The sequence below is a fragment of the Danio aesculapii genome, chromosome 9 (assembly GCF_903798145.1).
Source record: "Danio aesculapii chromosome 9, fDanAes4.1, whole genome shotgun sequence".
Lineage (NCBI taxonomy): Eukaryota > Metazoa > Chordata > Actinopteri > Cypriniformes > Danionidae > Danio > Danio aesculapii.
The window spans coordinates 43,405,965-43,420,410 of record NC_079443.1 but is presented as its reverse complement, the minus strand read 5'-3'; the positions used below and the strand labels follow the sequence as shown (position 1 = coordinate 43,420,410).

The following is a 14,446-nucleotide window of genomic DNA, read 5'->3' as shown; positions in this document are numbered from 1 at the left end:
ATATATATATATATATATATATATATATATATATATATATATATATATATGCACAAATATATTGTTGTAAAGTATCCTATAGAACATTTCCCAGTGTTGTGTTGCGGATAGAAGAGCTTTGTTTACGCATCCACTGCGTAAAACATATGCTGGATAAGTTGGTGGTTTATTCCGCTGTGGTGACCCCTGATTAATAAAGGGACTAAGCCGAAAAGAAAATAAATGAATGATCCTATAGGAAATATGTATTAGATCTGTGAGAGGTGTACTCGTTTATGCAGAGCACTACACATTTTTATGTTTAGTTATACCGCACAATGATTGACAACACATACATTCAAATCCCATTGAGCAGCAAACCTGTGGATGTTTTCAGTTCAATTCAATTCAATTCAATTCACCTTTTATTTGTATAGCGCTTTTACAATGTAGATTGTGTCAAAGCAGCTTCACATTAAAGGTCATAGTAAATTGGAACAGTGTAGTTCAGTTTTCAGTGTTTAAGTTCAGCTTAGCTCAGTTCAGTGTGGTTTAAAAATCACTAGAGTCCAAACACTGAAGAGCTAATCCAAAATTTCAGAGGGTAGTTGACAACTTATTTAGCAAATGTCATTTTATTTCCAACTGTAAATACTGTAGAAGATACTCTGCCAATTAGAAAATATTCTAATATATTTAAAATGTACACTAGTCTAGAGAAAGCTGTCTTAACCTACTTTCCTTGACTGAATATTTGTGACAATGTGTTTGATAGTGTACAGTATATAAATGTGTGAGGGTATCAACAACATAAAGATTTTAAAAACTTAAGTCAACACAAGATTTTTTTACTTGGTACAACATTTATTTCATTATTGTAATTATTTCTTTTTCAAATTCACAAGATCAGATGGATGGAAATGTGCTTATTGAGCAATTTAGTATGACCATAAAGAAACACAAAATGAAAAACTTCATTTTTCAATGACAGTCAATACACCGCTGATCTGATTGTTCAAAACAGTTCTCAATAATAAAAACATATATAGAGAGTTTTTAGAAAACAAGAGTTTTTGATAACGTAAAAAAGTGTTAGTGCTATGTTCCCTCCATAGACAGTGCATAACACTATTGTTTCTGTGTTTTATGCTAAACTGAGTTACACAATACTTAGGCCCAACTAGACATATTTAATCTACTGGTACATCAAAATTTACTGTAAACTTTATTCTGCCCTTTTGGGGCGATTTCTTCTGCAGCGTAATAGATTTAAAACATACAGTACATACCATGCCACACTTAAGACAAAGATCAAGCTGCATTTATAGTAGTAAAAACAGACCTCTTCCCATTAAAATTTAGCAAATCAATAGCACAAGGAACAAATGAAAATTTCAATCTGTTGGTCCTTGTCAAAGGAACCCTATACCAACATTGAAATGAATCAAACAGAGGATTGGATATGTCCGATGTAATCTGATGAGCTTCCTTTAACACCTGAATTTCAAACAAATTAGTTAGCCCTGACACTTTCGCCCCAATACTTTCTTTGCTACAGGTTTTTAAAACCTTAGACAGTGAATTCTTCTGTTTTACTTTTAAAGAAGCAAACCAACAAATCAGTGAAAAGGTTCGAATCTATTCTGAATAAGCCAAATGAAAAAAGCAGAGCATGGGCGTAAATTTGCTCTTGACATTGTTTTTTCATTTGCTGCAGAATCACTTTAACACTTAAACATTAACACTGCTATTTAATTTTGTGTAATGTTAACAAATGCTTTAACTGACAAAGAAAGAGTTTAATAAAGACTTACGTTTTTTTGGCCATGGTGCAAATGAAACGCGTCTCATACATCAGTATTAATTAAAGTAGGTGAAGAACAGGCGGTAGGTTTTTGAACAATAGCTAGAACCGAAATTCGACATGCTACTCTGAGAGATCAGGAGAACTGACAGATTAAATTACTGGTGAGGAGATTTCAAGTCAGTGGATTTTAGTGGGGACACGTCACCTCTGTCCATGTTAATCCTATGCCCCTGCATCAGAGTACTATCAATATTAAACTTCGCTAATATCAGCAGACAATAACATCTTTGTTGGCCTGTACTATACATAGTCTTTCAGTATTTTCATTCAAATGTATTTTATTATCAATAATGCAACCTATTTATTTATAACTTTTGACTAATTCAATCTGGTGGTTATCAATCTTTATAGCTGAAACTACTTTCGCGGCAGGTCGATCCACATCTTCTTTGTTTTCTGTGGTCAGATGTAGAACAGCCTCTCGACACCAATATGTAAAATACTTAACTACAGGACCATGGTCTCTCTCCTCAACAACCAACAAACTTACAATAACAGTGTCGTCCGCAAATTCAAAAAGGTTCAGATTTTCAAAGAGACTGCGACACTCGTGTGCATTGACCTTATTCTTCAATGCAGAAGTGCACCCGTTTTCACGATTGTTTTAGAACTTCTAATTCAGTCACCTGTGGGAGAATTGACTAGGAATAATAAATGCTCAAAACGCTTGCTCTACAAAAAATTGTGTTCATAACTATGAACAAAGAGGAGCATAATATCATAAGAAAATATCAGTTTGCAACGTCAAGCAGCCGAACGAGCTGTTTTTAACGTCTAAAAATCAACTGAAGTGAATAAGACCGGAATATTTGAGCCAAAAAGATTCCAATGGCTGCGCCCACTCCTACGTGAAGAATAAGGTCAATAAGATGTAAAATAGAGTAGAAAGAACATATCCCTGTAGTGAGCCCATACAGTAGATTTAGTTATAGGGTCTGAAAGAATGCTAATAACCCTAACCCCCTGAGACCTAGTAACGAAATCCAGTAACCAAGCAGTCATACTTGCATCCACACCAAAGTTCAACCTCAGCTTGTGAACCAACGAGTTTGGGCGAACTGTGTTGAATGCCATACAAAAATCTACAAATAATAGTAGGATTGTTACTAACTTAGAAATGTTTATACACCAGGTCCAGTAAGGTCAGTGCCGCATCCTCTATAGGTAGCTCTATAGGCAAATTGCAATGGATCGAGGTTTCTTCTGATCAAATTTAAGACATTTTAAGACGCTTTAAGGACTATAATGATTGAAATTATAGACTTATACAGGGCTAAACACTAAGGATTTTTCAATGGCCCGCTAACTTCTCAAAATAGTTTTTGTATTAATGGAGATCATGTAAAGCAGTGTTTCTCAACCACATTCCTGGAGGAGCACCAACACTGCATGTTTTGGATGTCTCCTTTGTCTGCCAACACACATTACGTGTCTTTCAGTCTTGGCTAATGACCTGGTGATCTGAATCAGATGTGTTTGGTTAAGAAGACATGGAAAATGTGCAGGGATGTGTTGTTTTAGGTTTCTTTTAGGGAATTTAATTAGGAGAATTTGCTGTAAAAATGTCTAACAGCTGTTGTGAATTGTATCTCTTTGCAAGAAAAAAATTAAATATATACATATTAAAAAAGTTTTAATATGAATTATAGGTGATTGGGTGTCGACCAGGGGTGCGTTTCCTGAAAAGCATCGTTAGCAAACTAAGGTCGCAAGTTCAGTCGATACAAACATAGTTAGCTGATTTGGCGTTTCCCAAATCCATCGTTCCAACGAACATTCACAAACTGCGTCACAAACTTGTACGACTGCAACTACACCTCTAGAGCTGTAGTTAGAAGCATAGTTCCTGACGGTGTTCTATTCCCAGTTATCCCCCCTGTGCCCTATTCCTTTGGAACGTTCGAACATTTAAACTTGGAATGATTTTTTTTTTAAAAGCATTAAAGTCATCTCTCTTAAAATGTAATTTGCTTTCAAATTATTTTTACAGTTCAGTTTTAGCAATCCTCATATTGACAATTGCTTTCCCTTCATAGTGCACTTTGAAAACGTTTATGCAATTTTGAACACAGCTGTGGCTCATGATGAAAGCTGTAGGTGACCTAATATTTAAAAGTGGAATTTTTGTTACGTCTCCAAAAGCAGCTATGGTTTTGGGAAATACTCCTCATTACATCGTTCTTTTCTCAAACGATGCATCGCACTGTGATAGTTCAGCCACAAGTTATGTCGTTGTATGGAAAAAGCACCCCAGATTGGGTAGTTTTACTTAGACACAGAACAATTAAGACCTGTTTAAAATGATTTAAGATCTACAACACAGTTTTTCAGTGAATTTAAGAGTTTTTAAGGGCTAAAAGTTTGTTTTAGAAGTTTAAGACTTTTTAAGACCCTGCGAACACCCTGAATTATACCTCTATTACTATTTTTTCAAAAACTTTAATTACAAGTGAGGTTATGGTTTGGTACTGGAATGATAAAAGACTGTTTCCAGTGGTGAGGTACATAATGGACCTGCAAAGACCAATTTAAAATATACAAATAAAAATTAGACCCAATTCTTCAGCAAACAGCTTCAGTGCTCTACCTCTTATTCCATCTGCCCCTGGACTAACTTCAATTTTGTATTGCTTGAAAAAAGATGAATTACATTTCCCAGTAGTTAACGAGCATACAACCACTGCATGATTTCCTTCATTAGATCTTCTTCATGCTCGAACAAAGCATCAACCAGCTTCTTAGCAATGCTTTCACAATTCACACAGTCAAGCAGTTTCCTCATCTTATCTTGATCTGTTGTCTTCGCTCTCACATTTGCAGTGGATTCTTTATGCAAGTTAAGATCATCAAGAATTGGATCAATCGCCTTCACATTTTGAACCAATGCACTGGTGTTTGCTTTTAGAAATTTATGGCAATCTGGGAAAAAAATATGTATATATTATTAATATAATACAAAATTTGATTTATGTATATAAAATTTATAAATGTTATATATCATAAATAATTAACCTTGTATTGATCTGTCACCAATTCCTCTTCTTCCCCAATCTCTTTCAGCTTTCTGGTCTGAAATTTTAGAAGAAAAACAAGATTATTTTGACATTATTATTAGTAGCAGCAGTAGTAATAATGTTTACCTAAATAGTTTCAGGCGAATTTATTTAATGAACAATATCAGTCAATTTATGTATAGCACTTCTAACTTGTAATTACACTTACAGTCTGATCTGCCAAGTGTTACCGTCGTTGCATTAAGTACAATGGAGCCTGTGCTTGAATCTGCTATGGTAGATGTATATACATCACTGCACTTGGGTGCAGAGATTTTGCCTGTTTACATAAAATATTTGTCAAATTTTGTTCATTTCAAATCCCATAATGTCCCCAATAAATATCAATAAATCCCACAAACATGTTACTCTGGTGCCTGGTGGCTTGAGGCTTGGACTTCCATTCATGTCTGCATTCACTGGAAAAAATGAGACAAGAACATACACCGTATTTTAAATGACAGCAGAAAAAACGCAAAGACTGTAGCTTAATGCATTATTCAGCAGTTAACATAAAACATATGACTTTGGATTTCAGCTGTCATTGACGAATGTCTAACCTAAATCTTATTTATTTTTTATGCAGTCAAAATAATTTTATTATTTATGGTTTATAGGTTTATGGCTTATAGTTTCCTAAGATTACTGTACATTTTTAACAGTAAGACTTGTAGACGCCAAATGTTCATGTTTGATGTAAATGTGTAGCTTATGCCATGTGTTGAACTTGATTTTGAGTCTGCTTTTCTATGGTGAAAAACTCACATGTAGCCTACATCAATTGGGCGTATTCATTATTCAAAAACTGCCCAACATTTCCTAAATAACAGGTTTCCTAAATAATCTTTAAGAAAACATGTTTATCTGTGCATACTCTCTTTAGCTAAAATGAGCCACATGCATTTTACGAACTGTAATTTACGAAGTAGCCTGCTATTAGCCTAAGCGTGCACGCATTTGCAACTTACCCGAAGTGTCCACTGTTTTAATCCACTCTCTAAGCTCAGGAAAACTTTCATTCACATCATCTTCTTTCAGTAACTTCAGAAATGTTAGACACGTACTTTCCCCCTTTCCAATGAGTAAGTCCAAAAGGTTGATAACTATGCTCCTAGATGAACTCACGGACATCAGATCGTTGTACTCCTCCGTTTTTATAATCCCTTTTGACTGAACATGCTGCAATAAATCAGTCGCATCCACACTAAGCCATCTGATGAGTTTAGGTTTGTTGGTCACGATGATTTTCTCCATTTTCTACAACACGTCAGCTGCAGTCTTGCATTGAACAAAACAAGAAGCTTCCTTTCGTTTTCACTTTCGCTTTGTGCGTTGTATTTAGTCTACCGCTGGGAGGCGATTATGTCAAATAAAGGAAATGGTCAGCCCACAGTCATTGGGTCAGACCATGGATATCTTTTCTTTTCTCACCGACAGTTGGGTAACTTTTGAAACCATAACCACATTTATAAAGTATATAATTTTTCTTATGGAGAGATTAGAAATCTGGGTTGTGAAGTTGACTTGTCTTTTTGTATATGCTAAATAAATTATTGGGGTTCAAAAGGGTGAGATTATGAATTCAAGTGTGTCGATGATGCTTGTGCAGTGCATTCACCTTATTTAAAAGTGTTGTATACAAATCTATGTATATTTATTACAATTGTAAAGCTGTTGCCTTAAAATGACAAGTTGACATTTACTTAAAGACATGAGTAAATATTTGTAACAAAGTTTACTTAAAGAGCCCATATTATGGGTTTTTGAAAATGCCCTTCCATGTAGTGTGTACCACAGCTCTAAGTGAAGTGAAATATCCAGCTAAGGCTTAAATCTGTAAGTGTACAGTGTTTAAAACTATTGATTCATCTATAAAAGAGTCGACTCATAGTGCTTCAAACGAGTCGCCTTGATAACGAGTCATCAGGTGTTTCGCGATGACGGAGCCACGAAACACAAGCCTCGCCAGTAGTTACGCGCGCAAACCAGGGAGATTTGAAACCTGCGGCCCCGCCCACTAACACAGAAAAAACACTAGACACACACACACAGACGCTGCCGGTCGAATGAAGTCACGCTGTGCTCAGATGGATAATATTGACAGTCTCTACCCAAAGATGAGTTGTTAACCTGGTACAGTACACGCGGTTACTCTTTATATTCTCTTATCACATGTAAGCCACGTTAAAAACGCGACGCGTGCCGCTTTGTTTACGGATTTAACGTTAAAGGCTTTTGTGAGCTCGCGTTCCACTGCCGTTTGTCGTTGCTATGGCGATCGATCGTAAGCTAGGAGACAGGAGACTCGTGTCACTTTCCCTAGTTCTTCTGAGGAGCGTTGTGTGTGTGTGTGTGTGTGTGAGAGAGAGAGAGAGAGAGAGAGAGAGAGAGAGAGAGAGAGAGAGAGACTCGCGTCGCTTTCCCTAGTTCTTCTGAGGAGCGTTGTGTGTGTGTGAGAGAGAGAGAGAGAGAGACTCGCGTCGCTTTCCCTAGTTTTTCTGAGGAGCGTTGTGTGTGTGTGTGTGTGAGAGAGGGAGAGGGAGAGAGAGAGAGAGACTCGCGTCGCTTTTCCTAGTTCTTCTGAGGAGCGTTGTGTGTGTGTGTGTGAGAGAGAGAGAGAGAGAGAGAGAGAGAGAGAGACTCGCGTCGCTTTTCCTAGTTCTTCTGAGGAGGGTTGTGTGTGTGTGTGAAAAAAGCCTTACACTATGAAGCGCGTGTGCACTGTGACTACTTTTATACAGTTGATTACCAGCTGGGTATTTCACTCTGTCTCGTGCTGAAGCCTGTCACTGTCGACCAATCGCAGCAGGCTGTCATCGGTCCAATCAGCGCAGATTAGCTTCGCGCTGAGGAGGGGGTTGGGAACAAATGAATCGCTGAACGATTCATATGGGAGTCGGTGGGATAATTAGGTAAAAATAAATGCAGGTTATAAGACCATCAAAGTGTTTTATGACCTTGCATGCATATTAGACTGTTGTTGGAGACCCTTACAACCTAAATATGACCCTATTTCATCTATAATATGGGCTCTTTAACTAGTTTTTTATAGTTGTGTTTTTAATAATAATTTCCTCAATTATTTTAAAGTAATAGTTTGTCCACTGTCACCCTACCGCAAGAAGGTCGCTGGTTCGAGTCCTGGCTGGGTCAGTTGGCATTTCTGTGTGGAGTTTGCATGTTCTCCCCATGTTTCCTCTGGGTGCTCTGATTTCCCCAACAGTCTAAAGACATGTGATATAGGTGAATTGAATAAACTAAATTGGCCGTAGTGTGTAAATTAGTGTGTATGGATGTTTCTCAGTACTGGGTTGCAAACATATGCTGGTTAAGTTGGCGCCCCCGATTAATAAAGGGACTAAGCCGAAAATGAATTAATTATTTGAATGAGTTTGTCAAAAAAAGGAATCATTTACTCACACTTCTTAAAAAAACAATTAGATTTTTTTCTTCTTCTGATAAACACAAAAGAAGATGCTGGTTGTTGGTCCCCACTAGCATACAAAGTATTTTTCCTACTATGGAAGCCTATTGGTACCATCAACCAGCATTTTTCTAAATATCTTCTTTTGTGTTTATCAGACGAAAACTTATCCAAATAGTTTTTAAGAAGTGTGAACAGAAAAAAAGGAGATCATAAATGAGGGAGAGTACTGTAAATGGTGAGGGCACTTTTAATTTTTGGGTAAAGGCAATGGTTTTACTGATATATTAAAAGGGATAGTTCACAAACAATAAATAAATCTGTCATTTACTCAACTGAAACAACTAAGCTGGAAACCTGTAACTATTGACTTATATCTGTTTTTCCTACTAGGTTTTCTGCTTTCTTCATAGTATCTTATTTTGTGTTCAACTGAAGAAAGAAACTCACAAAACCACTTGAGGGTTAGTAAATAGTGAGTACATTTCAATTTTAGTTTGAACTCTCCCTTTAAGTAAAGTCAACTATATGTTTTTTACAAGATATAGGATAAATGGTGGCTATTATTTATTTTCTAAGGCAAACTAAAAGATAGAGAAAAAAGAAACCACAAAGCTGAAAATAAAATCAGAGTGTTATGAAGCGGACAGGAGACAGAGGTAAGGAAACGTTAGGGTGTTTATTAAATGACAACAAGGAGCACATGAAGGATAGCCAGGAGGATCAGGAATGATGTTGGGGTCTTTTCCTCCGTGGCTGGGTAACAGGAATACACGAGGATGGACAGCACACACCAGATACAGCTGACAGAGGATGACACAGACTTGGAAGGACTGGAAGACAGGACGATTCGGGAGGACCAGGAAGACTAGGAGGAATACAAAGAGAACAGGTAAGTAAATCGTTTGTTTTAGCTGAGGATGACTACGCTGAGTGGTCGCTCAGTTGTCCGCTTTCGTCGAGACGAGCCCGGACAATGAGCGACTGGAGTGCTGTGCTTTTATCTGGTGCTCGTGAATGTGATGCAGCTGTGTGCTCATTAGAAGTCAGGTGATGGTGATCTTCGTGAGTGGGGGTCGTGAGAGCCTGACCAATCCATGACAGTACCCCCCTCCCCAGGGCCCGCTCCTGAGGGCCGACACCTCCGACGCCGTGGTGGTCTCCCTCTGCCTCTAGGCGCTGGGAACTCAGGGTGGCTCTCATGAAACTCCACCATGAGACTAGGATCGAGAATATCAGCTCTGGGAACCCATGTCCTTTCTTCGGGGCCGTACCCTTCCCAGTCCACCAGGTACTCCAACTGGCCACCACGACGTCGGGAACGCAAGATCTCCTTCACTGCGTAGACGGCTCCTTCTTCTAGGAGCAGTGGAGGAGGGGGTTCCTCTTCGTGGTCAGGCTCTGTGGAGGGAAGAACAGGATCGTGATAGGGTTTCAGGAGTGATACGTGGAATGTAGGGTGAATACGGTAGTGAGAGGGTAATTGTAGTTTGTAGGTGACGGGGTTAACCTGTTCCACGATGGTGAAGGGACCAACAAATCGGGGACTTAACTTGCGAGAGGGCAGTCGCATGCGTATGTCCCGGGTGGATAGCCACACCTTTTGTCCGGGTGTGTATCTGGGTTCTTCAGACCTTCTCCTATCGGCGGTTACCTTGCTTCGACGGACTGCCCTCTGCAGATGTTGATGAGCCTCGTCCCAGACTCTCTCGCTCTCCCGGAACCAGTGATCCACTGCGGGGACATCAGATGGTTCGCCATCCCAGGGAAAGAGCGGTGGTTGGAAGCCCAGGACGCACTGGAATGGCGTGAGTCCGGTGGAGGGTTGCCGCAGTGAATTTTGGGCATATTCTGCCCAGCCCAAATACTGGCTCCAGGAGTTCTGGTGACCACTGCAGAAGGTCCTCAGGAACCGTCCCACCTCCTGAATCTTCCTCTCTGTCTGCCCGTTGGTTTGGGGATGATATCCAGAAGAGAGGCTGACGGCCACACCTAGGAGCTTGAAGAAGGCTTTCCATAGACGTGAGATGAACTGTGGACCTCTGTCCGACACAATATCTTCTGGAATACCAAATGACCTGAAGACTTGATTAAAGATATTGTCGGCAGTTTCAAAGGCTGTGGGAAGACCTTTCAGAGGGATTAGTTTGACAAACTTTGAGAATCTATCTACTATGACTAGAATACAGGTATTACCTTCTGACGAAGGGAGGTCAGTGATAAAGTCCACTCCTAGGTGTGACCAGGGACGGTTCGGAATCGGCAAGGGATGGAGCTTTCCAGCGGGTAGATGACGTGGGCTCTTGGATTGGGCACAGTCCTTACAGCCCTGAACATATTGCCTCACATCCCTTGCCATGTTTGGCCACCAGAATCGTTGGGATACTAGCGAGAGAGTATTGTTGATCCCTGGATGTCCAGTGCCTAGCGAGGTATGTAAGGAGTGGATCAGATCTACCCGGTGTTCAGGTGGTATGAACTGCCGATGAGGAGGGCATCCCGGCGGAGCAGGGGCTTCCGGAGTGGCAACGACTGGAGGAGCGTTCCAGGTGATCGGACAAATGGAGATGTGTTCGGGAAGAATCTTCGTTGGGAGTTCTTCATGATCGTGATGCTCGTGTAAACGAGAGAGAGCGTCTGCTCTTAGATTCTTGGGTCCTGGACGATAGGAAATGGAGAAATCAAAACGTGAGAAGAAAAGTGACCATCTGGCTTGACGTGGACATAGTCTCTTGGCCTCTTTGATGTATTGGAGGTTTTTGTGATCTGTGATCACCTGGAACGGATGTTTGGCTCCCTCCAACCAGTGACGCCACTCCTCCAAGGCTAGCTTGATTGCTAGAAGCTCCCTGTCTCCTATGCTGTAATTCTGCTCCGCCGGGCTCAACTTCCGAGAGAAATAGGCACAGGGATGCAGTCGGGGCGGTGTATCATGATGTTGAGATAATACTGCCCCGACGCCGGTGGTGGATGCGTCCACTTCCACCACGAAAGGAAGATTTGGGTCAGGATGAGTCAGGAGTGGGGCCCTTGTGAACTCCTTCTTAAGAAGGCGGAAGGCTGCGGCTGCTTCTTTGGTCCACTCCAGTCCTTTGGGTTTACCCTTGAGGAGATTAGTGAGAGGTGATGTAATCCTGCTGTAGTCCTTGATAAACCGTCTATAAAAGTTAGCAAACCCAAGAAACCTCTGGAGCTCCTTAATGGAAGTGGGTTCTGACCAGGATAGAACAGCCTCAATTTTCTTCCCATCCATACGTATACCGGTTTGGTCAATGATGTATCCCAAGAAATGAATCGACTTCTGGTGGAATGAGCATTTCTCCGCTTTGAGGTAGAGGTGATGTTCTCTCAATGTGTGTAGGACCTCCGCAACGTGTTGGCGATGTTCGGCCTCACTCCGGGAGTAAATGAGGATGTCATCTATGTACACTATTACACAGTGGTGAAGAAACTCCCGGAGGACTTCATGAATGAAGTTTTGGAATACGGAGGGGGCGTTGACCAGACCGTAAGGCATGACCTCATATTCATAGTGGCCAGTAGGGGTCACGAATGCTGTCTTCCATTGGTCCCCCTCACGTATTCTTATCAGATTATACGCGCTGCGGAGGTCCAATTTAGTGAAGACTTTAGCTTCTCGGAGCTGTTCCAAAGCGGCTGGTACCAGAGGAAGGGGATATCGGTATTTTACTGTACCGTTATTTAGGACCCTGTAGTCGATGCATGGACGCAGCCCTCCGTCCTTCTTGGCCACAAAGAAGAAGCTTGAGGCGGCTGGTGATTTTGAGTGACGTATGTACCCCTGACTCAGAGCCTCCCTTATGTAATCTTCCATTGCCTGATTCTCTGGAAGCGAGAGCGGGTAGATCCTACCTCTTGGCAACTGGGCATCTGGAACTAGGTCGATCGCGCAGTCCCATGGCCGATGCGGCGGTAGCTGGGAAGCTCTCTTGGGGCAGAAGACATCATGAAAGGAGCTGTACTCCTTAGGAATGTGGATAGACTGCTTCTCAGGAGGGCTCTCGACCGATGTTGCAAACAAAGAAATGGGGTTCCGACCTTGAAGAGGGAGATTTGGAAAACAGGCAGGTGTACATCCAGATCCCCATTTCTTTATCTCTCCTGTGCCCCAAGAGATGATGGGATCGTGCTTCACCAGCCACGGGCGCCCTAGAATGATGTCCATATTTGCACCCTCCAGAACCAGAAATTGAATCCTCTCTTGATGTAACAACCCCACTTGAAGAAGGATGTCTTCGCATTGTCGATGGATACGGGTCGAAGATCGAGTGCACTGGGTTATCGGTTGTATCTGGTATATATGCGAGGACGCCTCAGTACGGAGGTGGAGTTGACGACAGAGGGATTGGGAGATGAAGTTCCCTGCTGACCCGGAGTCGATGAGGGCTGTGACAAGGAGAGAAATAGAGGCAGTAGTTATTTGTACGGTGGTAGTAAGTGGTTTACATTGTTCAATATTCGTACTGAATACACTCACTGAAGTCCGAATGGGACGAAGGGGACACTCCATACGGGTGTGTCCACTGACACCGCAGTATAGACACAGACCCCGGGTCAGCCTCCTCTGTCGTTCCGCTGATGTCAGTCTTCCAGACTCTATTATCATGGGTTCTGGTTCTGGAGAGGCTGTTGACTCAGGCGATTGGAGGAGTGCAGACGAGGGGGTGATGGTGTCCTGTTGATAGGAACGGAGACGATCGGAACATCGGAGAGAATGTTGGATGAATCTCTCCAGACCCATTGTATCATCTAATGTGGCCAGTTGGATTCGGAGAGTGGGTTCCAAGCCGAGCCGGTACGTGGTCAACAACGATCTCTCATTCCATCCACTTGCAGCTGCTAGAGTGCGAAACCGGAGAGCATATTCCTGTGTAGATAGAGTACCTTGCTTTAGATGATACAGCTGCTCTCCAGCGGCTACTTCCCCATCAGAACGTCCAAACACCTCTTTGAAATACTCCGTGAAGGTAGTGATGGAATTCATGACCGGCCCGGCTTGGTTCCAGATCGTCTCAGCCCATTTAAGTGCAGGTCCAGAGAGTAGAGATACGATGTAGGCGATCTTCGACTTATCTGTGGGATATAGAGAAGGTTGCATTTCGAATATGAGGGAACATTGTAACAGAAAACCATTGCACTCCCCCGCTCCGCCTGAGTAGGGCGCTGGTCGGGCCATGGGACTGGAAGGAAGGGCCGAAGAAGAAACTGTGGAGGCGGAAGTGCTCGGTGCTGGTGGTGCGTTGGAAAGTGGAGCTGGTGGCTGTAGAATCCGCTTCAACTGGTCCACCAGCTCTTGAAGGTGATCGGGGGTGCTCATGTTGTCGTCGTTATGGGTCCGGGCTTCTGTTATGAAGCGGACAGGAGACAGAGGTAAGGAAACGTTAGGGTGTTTATTAAATGACAACAAGGAGCACATGAAGGATAGCCAGGAGGATCAGGAATGATGTTGGGGTCTTTTCCTCCGTGGCTGGGTAACAGGAATACACGAGGATGGACAGCACACACCAGATACAGCTGACAGAGGATGACACAGACTTGGAAGGACTGGAAGACAGGACGATTCGGGAGGACCAGGAAGACTAGGAGGAATACAAAGAGAACAGGTAAGTAAATCGTTTGTTTTAGCTGAGGATGACTACGCTGAGTGGTCGCTCAGTTGTCCGCTTTCGTCGAGACGAGCCCGGACAATGAGCGACTGGAGTGCTGTGCTTTTATCTGGTGCTCGTGAATGTGATGCAGCTGTGTGCTCATTAGAAGTCAGGTGATGGTGATCTTCGTGAGTGGGGGTCGTGAGAGCCTGACCAATCCATGACACAGAGCACTTTGACTTTTTACTCTTTTTTTTTTTTTTGACAAAAAGTACTTTTAACCCAAGTACTGGGTTGCAGCTGCAAAGGCATCCGCTGTGTAAAACATATGCCAGAGTAGTTGGTGGCTATTCTACTGTGGTGACCCCTGAAAAATGTGGGACTAAGCTAAAGGAAAATTAACTAATTAATTAATGTATTTTTATATATTCAGCTCTTAGCAATTATTTATAGTCATACACTTCAACCATGTTAAAATATTTCATTCAAAATGAGCAACATTAAGCAACACGGT

The 14,446-nt window shown here is 41.8% G+C and overlaps 1 protein-coding gene across 1 annotated transcript; it reads right to left on the bottom strand.

The window, feature by feature from the left end:
- Window positions 1–839: 839 nt before the first annotated feature.
- On the bottom strand, window positions 840–6,211 carry si:dkey-10c21.1 (uncharacterized). Its single transcript, XM_056465821.1, has 5 exons — window positions 5,868–6,211; window positions 5,262–5,318; window positions 5,069–5,179; window positions 4,859–4,915; window positions 840–4,765 (listed from the first exon to the last, which is right to left on the bottom strand). The coding sequence occupies exons 1-5, from the start codon at window positions 6,151–6,153 to the stop codon at window positions 4,509–4,511; spliced, it is 768 nt and encodes a 255-aa protein (XP_056321796.1). The 5' UTR covers window positions 6,154–6,211; the 3' UTR covers window positions 840–4,508.
- Window positions 6,212–14,446: the final 8,235 nt, after the last annotated feature.